This window comes from Manis javanica, chromosome 1 (genome assembly GCF_040802235.1).
Source record: "Manis javanica isolate MJ-LG chromosome 1, MJ_LKY, whole genome shotgun sequence".
Classification (NCBI taxonomy): Eukaryota; Metazoa; Chordata; class Mammalia; order Pholidota; family Manidae; genus Manis; species Manis javanica.
The window spans coordinates 201,390,178-201,411,300 of NC_133156.1; the positions used below are offsets into that span (position 1 = coordinate 201,390,178).

At 35.0% G+C, this 21,123-nt stretch overlaps 1 protein-coding gene across 23 annotated transcripts in view; it reads left to right on the forward strand.

Moving 5' to 3' along the window:
- The window catches only part of NRXN1 (neurexin 1), a 1,077,010-nt gene that overhangs the window by 397,946 nt on the left and 657,941 nt on the right, over positions 1-21,123 (forward strand). For 11 of the 23 annotated variants that reach the window (XM_073213366.1, XM_073213327.1, XM_073213337.1 and 8 more), the window contains 3 exons: positions 15,351-15,652; positions 17,728-17,772; positions 18,773-18,934. In XM_073213366.1, the coding sequence (XP_073069467.1) occupies positions 15,351-15,652; positions 17,728-17,772; positions 18,773-18,934 (509 nt within the window). The remainder of the gene's footprint in view (positions 1-15,350; positions 15,653-17,727; positions 17,773-18,772; positions 18,935-21,123) is intronic. The other 12 variants (XM_073213331.1, XM_073213342.1, XM_073213350.1 and 9 more) reach the window with 2 other exon arrangements.

Sequence of the window (21,123 nt, forward strand, 5' to 3'; positions counted from 1 at the left end):
CATCATTGATTGATTCTTCCATAATTTTATAGGAGAAATATGCATACTCCCAAATTAATTCATATACACTTACAATAAGTAGTATCAGCTTTCTCTTCAAATGTCTTTTTATTCTAGAAATTCTAGTCATATGGAAAAGTACATTAGATTTGGATGAAAAAAATAATCAAATGCATTTTTTTAATATCTCAGCATACATTGGACCAGAAAATCTGTTTAAGGTATTCTTTTCTGAGCTAAGGATAAAAGCTGATCAGAGTAGAACGTTTGTTTCTGAGAATGTGAACACAACTCCTTTGTGTCCCTTTGTTTTTCTCAATTTTTAAGTCTTTACAGAAAAAGAGAAGAACTAACTCTACAAGCCTAAAGCGACAGATGTTGCTATGGAAAAAGTTCCTTTTAAAAGCAGCAGCCACCAGAAGTATTTAATGACCTTTTAACTCTAGCATGTTGCCTGATTTTGACAGCAGGAAAGCAACAGAGTTGGGCCTCAGTAAATGTTTACTGAATGGATCAATGAAAAGGCAGCTCAATAAATCAAGAATGTTATAGAATTATAGAAATTTTAGAATGTTTTAGAACTGAAAGAAACACTGGAGATACTTAGTCTGGCCATGTGACTTTATCAGAGAAGAAAATGAGGCCCAGTGAAGCTAAGTGGGGTGGCCAAGGGCAGAGAGCTGAAAAGTGGCCAAACGGAAACTAGTGCTTAACTTTCCTGATTCTTAGTGCAGTATTTTTCCGAGAGAATGAAAAGTAAAAATTATTTTCTAAAAAGCACAAAAATTTCATGAAATCATTTTGCAAGTCATCTAGGTACAAACTTGATTGAAAGGATAAACAAGGGAGACTTTTTTTCCTTCTTTATGCTATTTGTAACACAGAAGTATTACATGCATCCTTTTCTTACTCCATGAGCCTTAATTAACTAAATTTTTCCTGGAATTTGGGGGTTGGGCATAATGATACTCTGTTTAATAAGAGATTTAGTGAAAAGCTCATTTTTTTAAAATTTTATTAAACTGCTGAGCAGTTCTTTAAAATGTAGTAGTTACTTTAATAATAATGCTGATAATAATTATTAATGGTTGCCCACCATATGTCAGGTATGATTTTATGTATCTAATAGCATGTTTAGGAAATATTTTCATCATAGAATTATTGATGAAAGCCCCCTGAAACAAAAGAATTTAAGCAACCTCTACTATAAAGAGAATTTCTAAAACCTGGCCAATTATCTCCCTCAGCACTTCGTGTAAGACCGCAAAACTGACCCTTCCACCACTCCTAATGTACAGTCTGTCTCCTCACTTCCCACCTTCCCTGTCTATCTGATCATTGACAAGGAAACAGGGAGAAAAGAGCCACTAGGTCATAGGTTCTGTGAAAATGTAGTGTTCAAAGAGAAGTGTGCTTCCCTTGTTCCAGCTGATTTGAGGGAAGAGACTCCTAATAATCACATGTGGAGCCTGAATATGCCTGCAAAAAGTGAAGGCCTGCATTCTGTATTCCTCCTATGCATGGCAGTGTCTCTATCAGACTTGCTTACTGGCCTCTGCCTTTCTGAGGAGGGGAGAAGGGAACTGGCAGGGTGGAAAGAGTTGACAAGTGTGTGCCCTACACTCTCGACATTTAGGGTAGCCAGGATTCTATGAGTCGGACACTCCGCTAGGCTGAGCCTTGGGCAGTCTGGCTCAAGAAGACCTCAGAAGGTGGCCACTTGCTGCACCAGAGGATTACAGTAGCCAGATGCTATGTGGTTTTGTGTGACTATTTGGAGCTAGAGGATGAAACAGGTTTAGCCAGTAAAATCTCAATCTCAATTTCAATTTCAGTCTGTCTGTCTGTCTCTCTCATATTCAGAAAATGCAAGAAGGGCTCATTCTTAAGACAGTTGGCCAGAGCTATGCCATGTCTTCCCTTCCTCAGTTCAGACTGTGACATAAGGAATGAAATTTACATCAAATCTTGGGTTAAAGTTGTAAATTAGACTGAGGTGTTCAGAACCAAAAGTGCCAGAAATTCAGTGATTCTGCCCAAGACATTGTTAAGAGATGACGAAAAGTGACAGTGCATGTTTGAAAGCAGTGGCTGAAGAAATGTGATAAATTCATGAAAACTTCTTCATGTTTATATGCCATGAATATATGCCATCACTTAGGACTCTGATAAACTTATAAAATATACATTATATTATTTAATCCTCACAACTATCTTGTCAGATAGGTCCTAGGGCTATTGCCCCCTTTTACCGGTGAGAAAACTGTGATTTTTAAGGTGACTAATTATCTATCCAAGCACTCACAATGTGAGAGTGGCATTCAAACCCAGGTGTGTTTGAATCTATGGACCACCTTTCTATGGTCTGTAACTTTCTAAGTGTTGTCCTCATTGCTACCACTCCTATCCATAACCACAGTCCCATTGCTACCAAGAAATCAGTCTTATCTTTTTACAGTGTAAATCAAATCATGCCACTTCTAGCCTACAATAATCCAATGGCTCCGCATTGTACATAGAATAAAACTCCAGAAGTTTGTGTAGGATTAGTAAGGTTCTACATGACCTAGCCTTGGATCTTATCTCATTCCATGTTGCTCCTGTTTCACTATGTACAATGGTATCTGGAATTTTTTCAGCTCCTGAAATGAACCAAATGCTTTCTCATTTCAGGAAGTTGCACTTTGAGGTCTTTCTCCTAGGGAATTTCTTTGCCCAGATCTTCCCAAATGACCCCTCATTATTTAGGTTTACATTTAAATGTCATCTCCTGAGAGGGCCTTCCTGGTCATCTAATCAATCACCTTGCCTAGCCATTCTTACTCTCTCACTGGACTCTTGTGTTTGCTCAATGTCCATATGACTGTGTACTTTCTTGTGGCTAAATTTTCCTCTCTAATTTGATGAGAGTGGAGACCCTGAGGGCCTTGTTAACTGATATATTTCTAATCCTAAAAATGCTGTATCCAAATTGTGGACATCTTACATATAAATTGTAAAATGAGTGATGCTTGAATGATTATTAATCTCCCTCTCAATTCCACTTTCAGTACTATGCGCTTTACATGTGTGACTTTTGGATTCTATATTCTTTCTCTTAAGATCGAAGATGTGCCGTGGGTTTCCAGCATTCCTTCTCTTCTCCCAATGCCAGTAACAGTACTTTACAATCCAAGTGTTCCTCGTTTATGCTGATCTTAGTTTATTCTGATTTACCACTTTGTGTTATTTAAGAAGTTAACAATCCTTCTAAAACACACACACACACGCATGCGCGCGCACACACACACACATGCATGCGCGTGCACACACACACACACACACAAATCAAATAAAACACCAGAAAACTTAGCCAAGCTCCTAAGAAGCAGATGTTACATACGTACATCGCTTCTCATCCCAGCTTAATTCTACCTTATATCTGTCAAATATTTATTCCCATTTCTAAGCTGCTGGGGTGCCAAGATAAGATAAATTTAGTTCTTTCATTTAAGGAATTGCCATTCTTGTTTTAAATGTACTAGACTGTATTTATCAGTGTATATTTTCCCCTTCTATGGGTATTATTGACTTGACATTGTTGCAAATTCACTTAACTGTAATAAGTAGAAATGTGACAGCCCAGGCCCATTGGTGTTCACTGAGTCAGGTCCCATCTAGAATGCATGACAGTTTGTTTTCAGCTTCAGCAATGGATGAGCCAAAAAGATATAAATGCAGTTTTGTGAACCTCATTAAGTGTATTTACCAGTAATGATGACTTGTTAGACTGTTGCAGGGGATATATACACTTTAGATTTATCCAGATGAGTAGTACAAAATTCCCAAACCTACAGAAAATTCTGTTGTAATAGGGCCTAAAGATGAAACATGTTGAGAATAAGAATTCAGAGATTACCTCCAGTGATTTCATGACTGGACTCTTTGCTGGGATGCATATTAAATAGATAGTTAACACATATACACACTGAACAGCTTTCTCTGATTCTTTTTATTTTTTTTCAGTCTTTGTTTTTCTAATCAAAAGGTGTAAACTATCTGATCTAGATGTTTATTCCTTAAGAGAGAAATGCCTTGATATCAAAACATTTTGTCTTTTTTACTTAACTCAGATGTCTCACACACACACACACACACACACACACACACACACACACACACACACACACACACACACACACACACCTTATGATTCTTAGGAGATACTCCAAATCTCAGCAATCTAGAATCTGATTGAGCAATAGGACTCCTACAGTTTAATGTGCACTGGAATCACCTGGGGGATCTCATTAAAATATAGATTCTGTACCAGTAGGTTGGGGAGGGATTCTGAGATGAACATTTCTCACAAGCTCCAAGCAATGCCTGGGATGCTGTTCCCCAGAGCACACTTTGGGTTCCATGTTTTAAAGGATAATATTTTTTTAAGCAATTCCACTTTAACCAACACTTCGCTCTTTCCTAGGAAGTTCTCCCCCACTGTGCTGTTGTCTTCCAGTATGCCACAATATGTATCTGTAAAAAAAACGTATATTCTGTAATGTGGAACAACTTACCATGTGGCCAAAATATTTGATTAGCTCAAATACAGAATTTTAGAGGCAGTTCCGCTCTGATTCTACAGAGAAAGCAGAAATGTTATAAATGAGTCACTCTTTGGAGCCTGCTTATGCAAATTGTTTGATGTATATTTTCCTGACCAAATTGATAATAAGGTGTTTTCATACCTGAAACTATTTATTCTCTATCTGTTGTATAAATGGGGATTTTCTATAAATATAGAATATCTGTATATCTGTTATAAATATAACTATATATCCCTATAATTATGTGTATATACATATATGTTATGTAATTTACTTCTTTATTAGAGTAATTATTAAATTGGCACTCAAAGAAATCATAAGTTCATTAGCGTTTAGAGTTTCTTTGTAAAGAGTCTGTATTCACAAAGCTATGCTTTCATTTTCTTCCAGGTTAAAAGATTCTAGAGTATAGTAATCATAAATTCAGTTGTTGGGAGTTGAACTTTAGCAGGCCTTGTGCAAAACTGCAATATGGCACACCTGGTGAATGCCCGAATATATTTGTTTATTACTTTTCCTGTGAGTCATGTGATTTGTGCAGAATTAACTGGTCATCAGCCCTGATGGGCACAGAGTGGGCTGTTCAGTTCTCAGCACCTGCAGTCCTTTAAACAAATGCAAATTGGTTGCACAATACGATTGGAAAATTGTTGTACTAGAATTTTTGATTGTGTCCTATTTTCTTTTGAGAAAATATGTTCAAGTTTAAGCTGCATTTAGTTTTCGGTCATGAAATTAGAGGTTCATTGCATGGTAATATCTGGGAAATAAGAGAAAGTATGAGATTAGAATAAAAAAGGTAAGGGTTATATTTTGATTCTACTCCAGTTATGTGACAATAATTTTATCTGCTTGCCCCTCATTCTCTTCATCTAACAAATGAAGGCATTGTGCTAATAACATCTAAGTCTTCTTTAGCTTTCTTATTTAATGACCTCAGGTATATCATCATTAAGAATGCACCTAATTTTTCAGGTTATCTAATGGATACTTGACAACCTACTTCTAGATTGTCTGCCTTGAGGTGTACCTACAGTGAAACAAAACACTGAAGAATGAATATTTTATAAAGCTGCATTTCTTACTACAAACAATGGATTTTAGCCTCTGAATTTATATAAGTTGAACCATGTTTGGGAATTTTGGAATGATTTATAACATTGCATCTGGTAGAAAACCTAAGGAAATATGAGCTACTCTTATTTTTCCTTATAATGATAAAACACTTATTTTAATTTTTAAATTAAGTTGTGGCAAATAAAGTGATACTGTTTTCTGTTACATTTCTTAAGGACTGAGGATTTAACTTGATGTCATTTTCAACAGGCAGACTTGCCAGTTTTTCTAAACTTGTTATATCTTTATACTTTGACAGCCAGGCTTATTTAATTTAATAATATAAACTTCTAGTGTTTAGTCAAAGATGTTTTGGCACAGTATTCTTGTATATTTGACTTCTAAAATAGTAAAGCAAATGAAGCAAGCCTCTCATTCAAATGTCTATTTTTGTTCATTTGTTTTTTTCACATATTGATTTTAGTTTGGGTTGAATACTATCTTAGAATCATAGGAATATAGTAAAACCTTAAAAACCCGTGTGATTTGGATTGTGTATATGCAAAGCAAGATACTCAATAACAATAAGGTAAGCTAGGTTCTTGGCATAAGAAAACATGTAGGAATATTGGGAATTCTCTGTCCATAAGGATCTTTGTCCTTAGGAGATATGGTCATTCCTTTGCAGATCCTTCAGTTAGTGCAGAAGTTCAATGAACTTCAAAGTTGAAAATCCATTTCACTGTGAATTTACCAAGCTATTTAACCTCTCTTTGACATCCCTCTCCATAAAGTGAAAATCAGTAATTACTGTTACTGAAAAAGATACATTTGTACAATCTGCCATCCAATGATTGAGTAGCTTCTAGCATATGAAATTAAGTGGTGCAGTTAAATACTTTCTGTGATGATTAATTTGTTTTCTATCATTTGGAATGGTCCACCCATGGGTAACTCTTTTAGAAAGTCTTCATTATATTGAGATATTTATTTCCCATAGCTTTTGTGTATTGATTCTATTTATACCCCTGATTCCATACAAAATATAGTTATTCTTTAAGGGGATATCCTTCCTGATATTTGAAGATGCTGTCATTTATCCCTTAATTCTTCCCTTTAGAGAGTTTTTAATATTACCTTATGTAATGTGGAAGTCTTTTATCATCTTAGCATATATCCAAACACATTCCAGCTTATCTAAATAAGAGTATGATAGCAGGTGTGTGCTGACTAGCACTGAAACACAGGACCATCCCGCCTCTGTCCTAAGTACTTTCATGAATGTAATCCATGCTTTGATGGACTTTTTTGAGTGTGTCCATCACACTGTTAATTCATGGCCTAAATCCTCAATAAAAAAAAAAGATTTTGCTTTGTTTATTTAATCTGTTGTGTCTGGGGAATCATTTTTCCTATATACTATTTCTCGAGGTGGTTTGGGACCTGATAATGGGACTCAGTTTTATTCTTATCAAATTTAACTTTATCAAAGTCAGCAAATCCAATCAGCATAACAATAATTTATAGAATTCCAGTTTTTCCATTGAACTGTCTGTTGGAAAATTGATGAGCGAGAACTGTGTATTTCCATCTAAGTTACTGGAGGGTTGAAAAAAATAAAGGACCCAAATCAAATGATCAAATGATACCATATTAGAATTCTTCTTCCAATTGCACAGCAACATTAAAGAAACTTAATACAGAATATTAGAAAAATGCTTCAATTTTTTAATATTTTATTTTTTAATTGTTTCTGTAATTCTAACACAATATTTCTGTGTTTAGTAATGGAGACCCAATTGATCTTGACATTGATCCATTATTCAGCATACTTAGTGTATGGTTGGTCCTTCAAACAGTTATAAATGTATCCATGAAGCATATACTTATATACATATATATATGTGTGTGTGTATATATACACACACACATATATATATGTATGCATGTATGTATTTTTTACTAAACCTTAGGAGTTGCTCTGAAAAGCAAATGGTGTTAAGGGATATTAATATGCATTGAAAAGTTTTAAATGTTACATAATTTATGTTATTACTATTGCCATTATTTTAGTTTTTACTAGCAAAAGTAGTATTAATAGGAGTAGTAGTGTCTTGCTCATATTATCCTGTTAATCAGGAAGAAAATACTTTATCAGATGAATTTGTTTTCTTTTCAATCATCCAAATTAAACTGGATTATTTAACTTGTTTTATTGAAATAAAGTTTGAGTACTAGGAATTACACAAACACATATAATTCCCCCTTCATCTCTACCAAGAATAACCATTATTTTGACTTACAACAGTAGAGATGAGTTTTGCCTGTTTTAAAAATTTTATGTAAATGGAATCATGTTCACCTTTGTGTCTGGATTTCTATTCTCAGTGTTATTATTTTGAGATTTATCTATATTTTTTGTGCATAGTTGTGGGTAATATATTCTCATTGATGTTTAATATTCCATTGTGTAACTATGACCCAATTTATTGTCCATTTTACTATTGATTGGCATTTCAGTAGGGTTCAGTTTGAGATTATTATGCAGAGTGCTATTGTAAATATTCCAGTGTTTTTTCGATGATCTTTGTGTGCATTTTGTTGGTTGTATATTTACAAGTTGAATTACTTTGTCATAGGGTAAGTAGATATTCAGCTTTAAAATATATTGTCAAACTATATAAAAAAGTAGTCCCAAACAGTAGCTTATAAAAGTTCCAGTTGCTCTACATCCTTACATACACTTGGCATTTTTTGTCTTTCTCATTTTCATTTTATTCATTGTAGTCTAATGTACTGATATTTCATTGTGGGTTAGATTGAGTTTCTCTGAAGACTAAGTTGAACATGTTTTCATATGGCTATCCTTTTATCATACAGTGTCTGTTCAAATGTTTTCTCTAGTTTTTTTATCTTATTGATTTGTATAATTATTTATATATCCTGGATACAAATATTTCTTGAAATGCATATTGCTGTGTATCTAATTTCTTTTTGATACTCATTGTTTTAGCATATATTAGAAGTGCACAAGATACTTGGGACTTATATTTTCAAATGGGCATCAGTCCATTCTTTAAATTTTCAGCCTGGAAGCACAAATTATTTTTCACTGTGCTGCTTGGTATTTGCATTAGACATAGCACACAACTTAATGTCAAAGGCTATGCCATAGAAGACAAAGAATTGGAGAAAGTATAGTCCTTTCATAGTGTAGAAAGTAGACTAATTTATATATTTTCTTATAGTATAAATATTCTTTCATGCACAAGAACATAGCAAAATATTATGTATGCTTAAATTCATGTCACATTTATGGATTTTTTACATAATGATATATTCTACAGAGTGAATTTTTCCAAAAATATTAATGCAAATTGGAATTCCCTATATTTGAAATTAAATAATATAAAAGGAGTGATATATTTTCATTTTTAAGTAATAACAATATCATGGTGTATGACATCAAAACTCATAGTTTCAAAGCTTGTCATCTAATAAATCTCAAACTCTGTTTTCAATTTTTTCCTTTGACTGCCACATTATCTGGCAAACAAATCCTTTGTCAAGATTAATTTTATATTATGCAAACTTGGAATGATATGAGGTCACTTGGATAAAATGATATAGCCTTTTAACTAGACCAAATTGCTTTAAGCCCTGAAACTTTCTTATTTTATTATTTAAGGGTAGTCAGAGGCTAAATTCTAGTCCTGCTTCTGTTATTCACATATTCTGAATTTGATAGTCATTTAAATTCCATGGGACCTACTCTCTGAATAATGCAAATTAAAGGGTTGGACCCGAGGAGGGTCTCTAAAACTCCTTGTCTTTCAGAGACCTATTCTGAATATTCAATGGGGATGAAAATTTGCAAATATGATTTTCATATCAGTGGGTCTCTCTTTATCTGATCCATATGTATGTATATGACCTAGAATTCATTTGACTACTTATAATCAAATGTTTGGAAAAATAATCAGAGAGAAATGAATGGAAAAGAATTGAGGAATGTTATTTTTATCAATTATGGTAACCATTTTTTAAGTACTAAGACCTTTATAATATGTGACATTTCCACAGGATTGCATAATGCCAAACAGGGCTTATATGGCAGTTTGTCAATTTCCATCTCATCACCACTGTCATTAGCAATAGACAAGAATTACTGTTTACCCATGCTTTTCTAAAATCTGAAATTTTTCTCTTCATTTTTTTGTTAAGTCTATGACTTCATTGAAATGGTATCTGAAAATAATCTGACTGTTTTGCCTTTCTCTGAAGACTGACAGGATTGAGCATCTTTTCATTTACTCATAGGGCAAATGTATATCTATTTTTCTATGAAATCACTGTACCTTTCTTTTGCTCATTCTCCAGTTGTTTATTTTTTAATACTGATTAATCAGCATACTTTGTATTATAGTCCTTTGCAGATTAAAATTGCATGAAGATATTTTCTCTTAAATTTTTTATTTAGATTCTTGCTATTTCTTGTGGCATTATTGATGAATAGGTATTCTTAATTTTAAAGTGATTGAATTTATCAATATTTTATTAGTGCTTTTTATGCCTGTTTAACAAATCCTTTATCCATCAGTATCATAATTTCTTGCCTTACAAAATAGTTACAGATTTGGCTCACTAATTTATATCCTTAGTCCATGGTGAATTGATTTGTATAAATAAAATAATTTAAGGTTCAAGTTCACTTAATTCAAATAGATAACCAGTTGTCTCAGAACCATTACTTGATCTATCTATACTTTCTTCACTTATCTGCAGTGACTGAGTTGATATAAATCATTTTCAGATATGCTTAATATTATTTTTAGTTTGATTACTTTTTAAAATTAATTAATTTTTTATTGGAATAAAGTTGCTATACAATATTATATTGGTTTCAGATGTAAAACATATTGACTCAGTAATTATATATATTACTAGATGCTTGCCAGGGTAATTGTAGTTCCCCTTGTTATCACATCAAGATATTGTAATGTTTTTGGTTACATTCTATATCTTGTACTTCCATTCCTATAACTAATTTATTTTAGAGTTTGCAATTTATACATCTTTATCCCCTCCACCTATCTCACCCATCTTCCAGCCCCCTCTCCATGGTAACCAGTAGTCTGTTTTCCATATTTGTCTATTTCTTTTCTGTTCTTTTTGTGTCTTTAGATTCTACATAGAAGTGAAATCATATGGTATTTGTCTTTCTCTTCCTGACTTATTTCACTTAGCATAATACTTTCTAGGTCCTTTTATATATCTTTGCTATGGTGTATTATGCTGTAGTGAACATATGTATGCATATCTTTTCAAATTAGTGATTTTGTCTTCTTTGGGTAAATTTCTACAAGTGAAATTGCTGGGTCATATGGTATTTCCATTTCTAGTTTTTTGAGGAACCTCCATATTGTTTTCCACAGTGGCTGGACCAATTTACAGTCCCACCAACAGTGCAGGAGGGTTCCCTTTTCTCCACAGCCTTGTCAACACTTACTATTTCTTGTCTTTTGGATAGCGTCCGTTCTGTCTGGTGTGAGGTGGTAAATCATTATAGTTTTGATTTGCATTTCCCTGATGATTAGTGATGTGGAGCATCTTTTCATCTTTCTGTTAGTCATCTGTATGTCTTATTCAGAAAAAATGTCTATTCAGGTTCTCTGCCCATTTTTTATTTAGGTTACTTTTTTTTAGTGCTGAGTTGTATGAGTTCTTCATATATTTTGGATATTAGCTCATTATCAGGCATATAATTTGAAAATACATTCTCTCATATGGTAGGTTGCCTTTTTGTGCAGAACATTTTAGTTTGGTATAATCCTACTTGTTTGTTTTTGCTTTTGTTTCCCTTGCCTATGGACTCATATCCAGGAAGAAGTTTCTCATGTTGATGTTCATTAGATTCTTGCCTATGTTTTCTTCTAAGAGTTTTATGGTTTCATATCTTACATTTAAGCCTTTAATCCATATGGAGTTTATTTTTGTGTATGATGTAAGATAGTGGCCTAGTTTCATTCTCTCACATGTAGCTGTCCAGTTTTCTCAACTATTTATTGAAGAGACTGTCTTTTCCCCATAGTTTATTCATGGCTCCTTTGTCATAGATTAATTGACCATATATATGCAGGCTTATCCCTGGGCTATTTTGTCCATTTGATCTATGGGTCTGTTCTTATGACAGTACCATACTGTTTTAATCATTGTAGCTTTGTAGTGGAGATTGAAATCTTGGACCATGTTACCTCTAGCTTTGTTTTTCTTTCTCAAGATTGTTTTGGTTATTCAGGATCTTCTGTGGTTCCATATACGTTTTCCAATAACTTTTTCTAGTTCTGTAAAAATTTGCCATTGGTATTTTGATAAGGATTTCATTGAATCTGTAAACTGCTTTGGGCAGGATGGCCATTTCTACAATATTAATTCTTCCTATCCATGAGCATAGGAGAGATTTCCTCTTTTTTTGTATATTCTTCAGTTTCTTTCATCAATGTCTTATAGTTTTCAGACTAAAGGTCTTTAAACTCCTTGGTTATATTTATTCCTAGATATTTTATTAATTTTGATGCAATTATAAATAGAATTGTTTTCTTGATTTTCTTTCTGCTAGTTTGTTATTAGTATAAAGGAATGCAACACATTTCTGTATATTGATTTTGTATCCTGTAACTTTGCTGAATCCATTTATTAGTTCTAACAGTCTTTTGGTGGAGTCTGTAGGATTTTCTATATATAGTATCATGTCATTTGCAAATAGAGACAGTTTAACTTCTTCCTTACCAATTTGGATGCCTTTTATCTCTATATCTTATCTGATTGCCATGGTTAGGATCTCCAGTACTATGTTGAATGAAAGTGGTGAGAGTGGGCATCTTTGTCTTATTCTGATCTTAGAGGAAAAGTTTTCAGGCTTTTGCCATTGAGTATAATGTTGGCTGTGGGTTTGTCATCTAGGCCTTTATTATGTAGAGGTATGTCCCTTCTCTACACAATTTGTTAGGTTTTTATTATGAATGGATGTTGAATTTTGTCAAATGCTTTTTCAGCATCCATTGAGACAATCGTATGGTTTTTATTTTTCCTTTTGTTAATGTGGTTATCACATTGCATTGATTGACTTGTGGATATTGTACCAGCCTTGCATCACTGAAAGAAATCCCACTTGGTTATGATGAATGATCCTCTTGATATATTTTAAAATTTGGTTTGCTGATATTTTGTTGAAAGGTTTTTGGCTATATTCATCAGGGATATTGTTCTGTAGTTTTCTTTTTTGTGGTGTTTTTAGTTTCAGTGTTAGAGTAATACTGGACTCATAAATGAGTTTGGAAGTATTCCTTCCTCTTCTATTAGTATGATTATCTTTATTATCCCCCTTTTGTGTATTCTAATGCATTGTCTTTATTAACATAATTTTCTAACAAATGTCCATGTGTACATGAGAAAGTTCCTTCACCATCTTTCTCTGTCATATTATGGCTTTTTTGGGCTGTTTTTCCCACAAAAATTAGAGAATCAGCTTTTCAAATTTATTTTTTTAAAGTCATTGGAATTTTTATTGAATTTCATTGAATCTATAGATTTGCTTATATATGTTTAAAATATTGATTGTCCCAGTACCTGGAACCCTGAAATCTGAAATATCCTGTTAAACATGGTATTTTTTTAAGGTTATTTTAGTCTTTCAATGTATGGAATAATATTTGCTCATATGATGTTATTTTCACTTAAAATCTTCATAATGCTCCTATATTTGTATTGTCTTCCTTCATTAGCTAGGACTTCAAGTACAGCATGTTAATAATGTCTGTTTCTGATCTTAAAGAGAACATTCTAGATTTAATAGTAAAATATGACATATGCTATTTGTTTTAGATTATTTATCACATTTATTAATTAGGCAGGCAGACAGGAAAACATTTACTGTTTCTAGTGCCTACCAACTTTGTCAGATGCTTATACAGGCATTATCTCAGTTTACCCTGAATGATTGATATCACTAACCACTTTCAGAAACTGAGATTTTAAGAGGTGCATAATTGCCCCTAATGCAGTTAGCAATTAGCCAAGCTAGGTCTAAATTCATATTTTGGCTTACTTTCATTTTTCCTGAGTGTATCAGAAATATTTAATTGTGCTGGATCCCAATGTCAAGCCAGTTGTCACATTGAATTGACCAGGAAAGCAGGCACCTGAACTGCAAACTTTCAGGAACATGAATTAGATCAGCCTTATTCATTCCATTACCCATAAAGACTACCACTGGGCTTAACACTTAGGAGGTGCTCTACCAATGTTTTAAGTGTATGAATAGGAACAACCCCTATAGTTTGGATTGGGTTACCCTTACTATAACTGTGCCTCAGAATGTGGTGGGTTTGACCTGACACTAGTCTTCATCAGTAGTTGACTAGTAGTTGATTAGTAGTTGACTAGTAGTTGACTAGTAGGCAATGATTATTCCTCAAGGGCTCACTCTCTTGGAAAGTCCCTAGGTTCTTCAGTGCCCTGCCTTGTCTACTTGTAGCCTCTTATGGTACTTTTTGCATCCAAGGAGTCAGGTCATTAGGCATTGGTGCACTGATACCTTAATTTGAACTTTGATACAAAGACGTGAGTTATTTGACTATCAAATGAAAAGAGCCCTGAGGTAAAAACCTATTGCCAAGGTAAGAGTGAGATCTCTTTTGGTATATGATCTTTAAGATTGCCCAGTGCCACTTACAATTCTATGTTGATAGTTTATCAGAAGGTGACTGAAGGTCAGATATTCTCATTTTTCTTGGCACAATACCATCACAACTTAAGAACTTGAACTTGAGGGAGCTTTTGGCTTATATTCTTCCTTTGGTCAAACTCATATTGGGAGAAGAATGCTCTTTCCAAACAGCCACATTTCTGTTTGATCTGTCTAACATCTTGTGTCATCCACATTGTTGCTACTAAATATGGAAAAACTGAAATGTATAGAAAATGTTGCAACTTCATTTATATGCTATTGCCATGATGATGAGCTAGAATTCTTACCAGTTTTGTATAAGCCAGCCCTACCCATCTGCTTGGTAAAATCAGGCAATGAATCAACAATCCAGCTGACTCCATTAAGCTTTCTATCATGCTCTCACCATCTAGAAGAAAAAAAATGTGTATGCTCTATAGGAGATCTATTTAATTCCAAACCAATTCTTCTTTTTTTCCTCTTTGCTTTCCCCTCACCAATAATTTGTTATGGTTTCTCAGTGATGAAAATATTTGGCTCTTCACTGAGAAGATCTTTGAATATAAATGTCTCACTGAAAATTGAAATGATGCCTCAGTTGGTTGGAGAGAATTTGCAAACACATTGGAACCCATTGTTGCTAATAAAGTAGAACCATCCAATATGTGTTTATGGTACATGATTTGTGCCCCGGAGATTCACAGAACCACTTTCTCTGATCAGAGTTCTTGCAGTGATACTTAAAAATTAATTGAATTTTAAAGAATGTCAGCTTTAGCTATTTATTGCATTTGATGGCCCTATAGCTAAGGTTTATTAAAACTATACTGCCATCTACAGTACCATCTGACTGTCTTTGACAGCAGAATGTTAATTAGACAAAGACTTCATTTGGGGACTGATTATTGTTTTTGTTAAGATCTACTTATTTACATAGTATATTTCTTTACTTATGCACGCATGTATCTGTTTTCCTCCAGGAAAAGAAGAATATATTGCCACTTTCAAGGGATCTGAATACTTCTGCTACGACTTGTCTCAAAACCCCATTCAAAGCAGCAGTGATGAAATAACTCTGTCCTTTAAAACCCTTCAGAGGAATGGACTGATGCTTCACACTGGGAAATCAGCTGATTATGTCAATCTTGCCCTGAAAAATGGAGCTGTCTCTCTGGTCATTAATTTGGGATCAGGGGCCTTTGAAGCACTAGTGGAGCCCGTGAATGGGAAGTTTAATGATAATGCCTGGCATGATGTGAAAGTCACCAGGAATCTGCGTCAGGTAACAGCGCAGTGGATAAGAGAGAACTGGCTTTGTTTCTCACTATAGCTGTATGTGTGGTACTTGACAACCCTAACAACATGATATAGGGCTCCTCAGAGTCACTTAAAATTAGCTTTATCTTCTTCTGAGATGAATCTTCCTGCCATACTTGAGCAGGGGCACATCTAGAAAGTTCTTGGGGCCCAAAGGCTATTTTGATACAGCGACATATTACAATTTCCCAGAGGGCTGCAAGGGTATCCCTGTGACCTGCCCTTCCTGTGATGTGTGTGATTTTGTTGTGTTTTGATTTTTTTGTTTGTTTGATTTTAAATTATAGTTTTCATGGTGATCATTTGGAAGCATGCACATTGGGGTCATTAAATCACAGTTCCTTTTTTGTAGTCAAAAAGAAACCAAAAAAACAAACAACAACAAAAAAGTGTGTTTGTGATTTGGGATTGTATCAATCCCTACTGCCTCCTCCACCTCTGACATGGGGACAAGAGAAGTCCCTGAAAAGTGACTTTGGGGGTTTACAAATTTTGAATCTGTTTATGAAGGTATATTTATTTTTAGCACACTTTAATTTGAACCCCAATGACTCTGGAGAAGCCAGTTTATCTAGGTGCCCATTTTTATTTGATTGTGCTTTTTTAAAAAAAACTTGCAAGAGTCTATCATTAAGAAAGTATCAATTCTTTAGTAAATTTATGGGTCCACATATACTGTATGTTTCTAGTTGAGACATACTATTACAGAATTTATTTATACAGAGATAAAAGTAAGTAGATTGTCCTTATATATTAAACATTTTAAGTTTTGGTTATTTGGAATTTTATGATATTATATTGTATCATTTTATTAAGTGTTGACAGTGACTAACTTCTCTGCAGTACATGCTGATCTCAAACTAATATCCTTAACATATTTGTTGTTTCTCTGAACAGTTGCAGAATGACTGGATTGTCTCTGGTTTTCCTCTTACTTTAACAGCCCTTCTTTCTGAGCTGTTAACAGTCTAACCTTTTCTTTCCTGCTTCTGAGAGGCATAAACTATCCGAAGTAGAGAAGCAAAAAGGAATTTTGGGAGTGTAGATTTAGCCTAGCTCAGACAGACAAGTAGAACTGAGGGATTCTGGAGACCCTCAAAGACCTTTAAGAGGCCTTATTGGCATGGGAGGGGCCCTGCATGCTTCATACCTGCCTTGGGAGATAGTTGCCCACCATCAGTGTAGCTTTAGACAACAGATTTCCTGTAAGTCTGTCTCTTTGGTTTTCCTTTTTTATTTTTTCTCTCAGATTCTCGCCAAGAGACCGGAGGCTCATTTGAGAGAAGTGCAGAAGGAAGGGTGGGGCTTGAGGAGCCCACTTTCTAGATTTGCCTTTGCTCAGGTTACAAACCATACTACAAATTGGTAGCACAGAGGAAACCGTGGTTATACAGCCGGGGTGCATGTGTGGCAGGACAGATCAAAAACAAATCCATTCTACTCATTCTGTGTGTCAGGATCTTTGCTTTGTTTCATTGCAGTAAACTGTGACCCTAAAGTCCATCAATATGACCGAAGGAAGTTTTGGAGTTGAGGAGGAGTCCTTGTATGCTGTAAAATTGAGTAGTAGGGCAATGCCAACTGATTCCTATGAATTTTCTGGGGTTGGGGTGGGCAAGGGTGGGGGAGGGAATCACTTATGGTCATAGGCGGCAGTGGTCAGCTGATGAGCTTTAGGCCTTTGAATCCCTTCTAGACTTTTTAAATGTCTGTCAGATGTACTCAGGGAGGCAAAGGGAACATTGCCATATGTCTGTTTCTACCTAGTAGCAAGTTATGAACAATACTGGCAGGAAAAATATTACTTCTGTGGGAGGCCTATTTGTTAGTCTGCTTTTTTCTTGTAAAATTTTTTTGCCCTTTTTCTATGTTACTAACATGCTTAATAACTAACATGTCATTCATGGAATGTTTCATTCTACTAACCGTTACCTGAATCAAAAAATGTACTAACATGGTAGAGACCATCATATTTTTTAAGTAACGATCGTTATTCTGTTCACAGTTTTTAATTTCCTTTCTCCCCCCTTCTCCACAAAGCACTCAGGCATTGGACACGCTATGGTAAACAAACTACATTGTTCGGTAGATATCATTCTAATTGTTTCTTATTTTGGGTTTGCCGTGTGTTTTCTTTCTTTCTTTTAACTGTAGACATCATTAACAAAAGAGGAACTGCGGTTGGTACTCTTCTGCTTACTTTGACCTCCTTCTTTTCATCTGTTGTTGACCTTCTTATTTTTTACCTGTTCCTGTCAACTTCTGTTTTCCAACTCACCTGTAGGGGCATCGTTAACGTTTCGAACGTTTTGCATCCAGCTGTGGTTAACACGGGATAAGACAAAATGGTGGCTGGCCCGAGTGACCGCAAGCTCAGCCAGTCTCTAACCATTCATGATGCATGGCATGCACACTTGATTTGGGAATGTTGGAGATGCCACACCCTCTCATCTTTACGTCATCACAAAGCAGTTGTGTTTTCCTTTGGTTCTCCCCTGTTTCTCTCCTTTCCTTTCTGAACCGTACTGGCCCCACTGCATGTGCACATCAGCGCGTGCTGCTTTCACTGTTGTTTTGCCCTTCCTCCCCTGGCATGTATTTAGGCACTTGCATGCTGAACAACTGCTGCTCAATAGTGCAAATAGTGGCGTTGCTGGAAATAGCTTGCGCCTTTTCTGTTAACAAGGTGCACGTTGTGACTAGCTGATAACAGACGACTAAACTTTACTAATGTGTACACCAGCAAAACTAACCTAGGAAGCATTTTACTAACACCATTTTTGTGTCTGCTAAGTAACTTTTGAGTTGCAGTAGGGATGATGCTGACACTAGTTCAATAATCAGCTAACTCTCTAACTAGTTTAGTCTCTTAGGGCTAGTTGAATAGATTCCAAGAATAAACCTCAAACAGACATGAAAATGGGTTCCGCCATAGGTCTAAAAATAACAAAACAAACAAACAGAAAAAAAAGCAAAAAGCAAAATGAAAAAATAAAACAAAACAAAACACATAACAGGCATATCCCAGGATTACAGTATCTAGGTCTGAGTATAGCGTGTCCTTTCCCTGTGCTTTGTTATCTAGGTGACAATATCAGTGGATGGGATTCTTACCACAACGGGCTACACACAAGAAGATTATACCATGCTTGGGTCTGACGACTTTTTCTATGTTGGAGGCAGTCCCAGCACAGCAGACCTTCCAGGGTCACCAGTCAGTAACAACTTTATGGGCTGTCTCAAAGAGGTAAATATCACTGTCACCAGAATCATTCTTAACTCATGATCTCATCATTTCAGGTCCAGACTCCATGTCCCTTTGCTGATGACCTGATGTTGGTGGAGTCAAATGACACAGCTTTATATGCAGTATTCTGCTGTTGCTAATATAGGATTGGGGGAGGAGGGTACTCATGGAACATTCTGAAGGAATTAAGTCCTTTTTTGGTAGTCTGTAACTAATTCACAATTAAGGTTTGCATGGGCAATTAGGTATTAACTATAAAAGAAAGTAAAACACAAAGAAATATTGGGTTGAGAATTAAGCTAAATGATTTGCTCAATTCTACGTAAATGCCTTTGGTGTTACTGTGTACAGTGGCAACTTGTTTGAACATCACAGGAAAAACGAAGAAAAAAAAGTAGGCCACAGGAGAGAAACTGTATTAAGCAAAAACAAAATGAGTCTGTATGTTGAAAAAAGCTATTCCTTTTGTTGTCCGGTAAGCTTACTTGATATTTACCTGAGCAAAACTATCAGGTTAAAAGATATCAGTAATTTTGTCCTTCATTCTCAGCTGTCATTATCTGTTGTAACTTTTGATAGGATTGGAACTTACTGGGGAACAAGGGTAGAAAAAGCAGGAAGCCCTTGAATTTCAACTTGAATGAATATTTTTCCATAAAAGCTGCCTATTTTCATTTGGATACAACCCGGCTTCTTTTGGTTGCCAGACCCAGAGATTCCTGTAGCATTTAATGGTGTAGAACTCTAAAATGTAATGTTCAGTAAGTTTGAATTTATTAATGATTAGCCATATGTGTTGTTGTGGTAAGAAGTGAAATACTCTGGTTTATTCAAAAAAAATTATTCTAATCATATAAACTTGATTCAGGTAAGCATCAGTGAAAAACGATCAGTGCTTGAGTTTTCTTAACCTGTCTCCCATTTATGTGAACATACTGGATGTTACATTGCTCAATATATAGATGTATACAGAAGAGTCCTAAAGGGAATTTTAAAATGCTATAGTTTTAGTAAATACAAGGAGATACTGTTCTGAAAGGCTGAATGTAACCATACTTTGTGGTAGGAGACATTGATCACCTTTCAGAGAGTAACTTTTACTCTTTACAAATACATAGTATGATTCAGGATTGTTTGAAGCTCTGTGGGCATAATAAAATAATAATTATTATTATCATTATTTTAATAATATTACTGACATTTTCTGAGCACTTAGTTTGTGCCTGATGCATCTTGAGAGCTTTATCTCCACATTATAGGAAGCAATTTTATTATCTGCATTTTTCAGAAAAGGAAGCTGAATTTTGGAGCAGGTAATTGAGAAGGTCCCACCACTAGCAAATATTAAAGCCTAGAGCTTAATGAAGGAAGTCTAATTTCAGTCTTTTGTGCTCTTAGCCACCATAATATTCAGTGTCCCCATGGAAATGTTTGTTAGAGTCCTTGCCATAGAAGACTGTATAAAACCCTCAAGTTTGTTACAAACCAAAACAATTTTTAGAAATGTGTAATAGATTGTGAGCAATAAGGTATTAAATTGTGGGGCCCAGCTACACTATGCACATTTGAGTCCAAGAGAGTGAAGTGAGTGAGAGATCTAGTAGACAAGGAAGATGCACAGAAAAAGTAAGATTGTGGGAGTCTTGAAGGATGTTTATAGTTTGGATAGGCAGGGGAATCAAGAATGTATTTCATGTTGGGGTGAAACATGGTCAAAAACAAAATTTGATTTCAAACCCCCTTCTCGTGATGGGCACAGGTGGAGATTCAGAATGATACCCCAACCACTCACCCTATTTCTTCATTGCACTATAAACAAGCCAACCTTCCATTAGACCCTAGGTCCTGCTTTACCTATAGAAAGTCCTGCTATGGACTGGGAAAAGGAAAGGGAATCCAAAGATCTCCAGCAGAAACCAGAACCTAGTTAAACAACTCTTTTGTGTATTTTATAAAAATCATGAGGTTTTCTGCAGTAAACACGCAATGTTAGCTGAGCCTTATTGTCCTCTCACAATTCAGCATGGACGAGGTGACTTTTTGGTGTATGAAGCTGAAGTGGATTGCCTTCATCTGAAATTGCAGTTTCTGATTAGTATCTTAAATGTTTGAATATTAATGAGTAGTCAATATACTGTAGAAGTCATCTCTTTTTAGTCCATCTTCATAACACAAAAAACACTATAGCA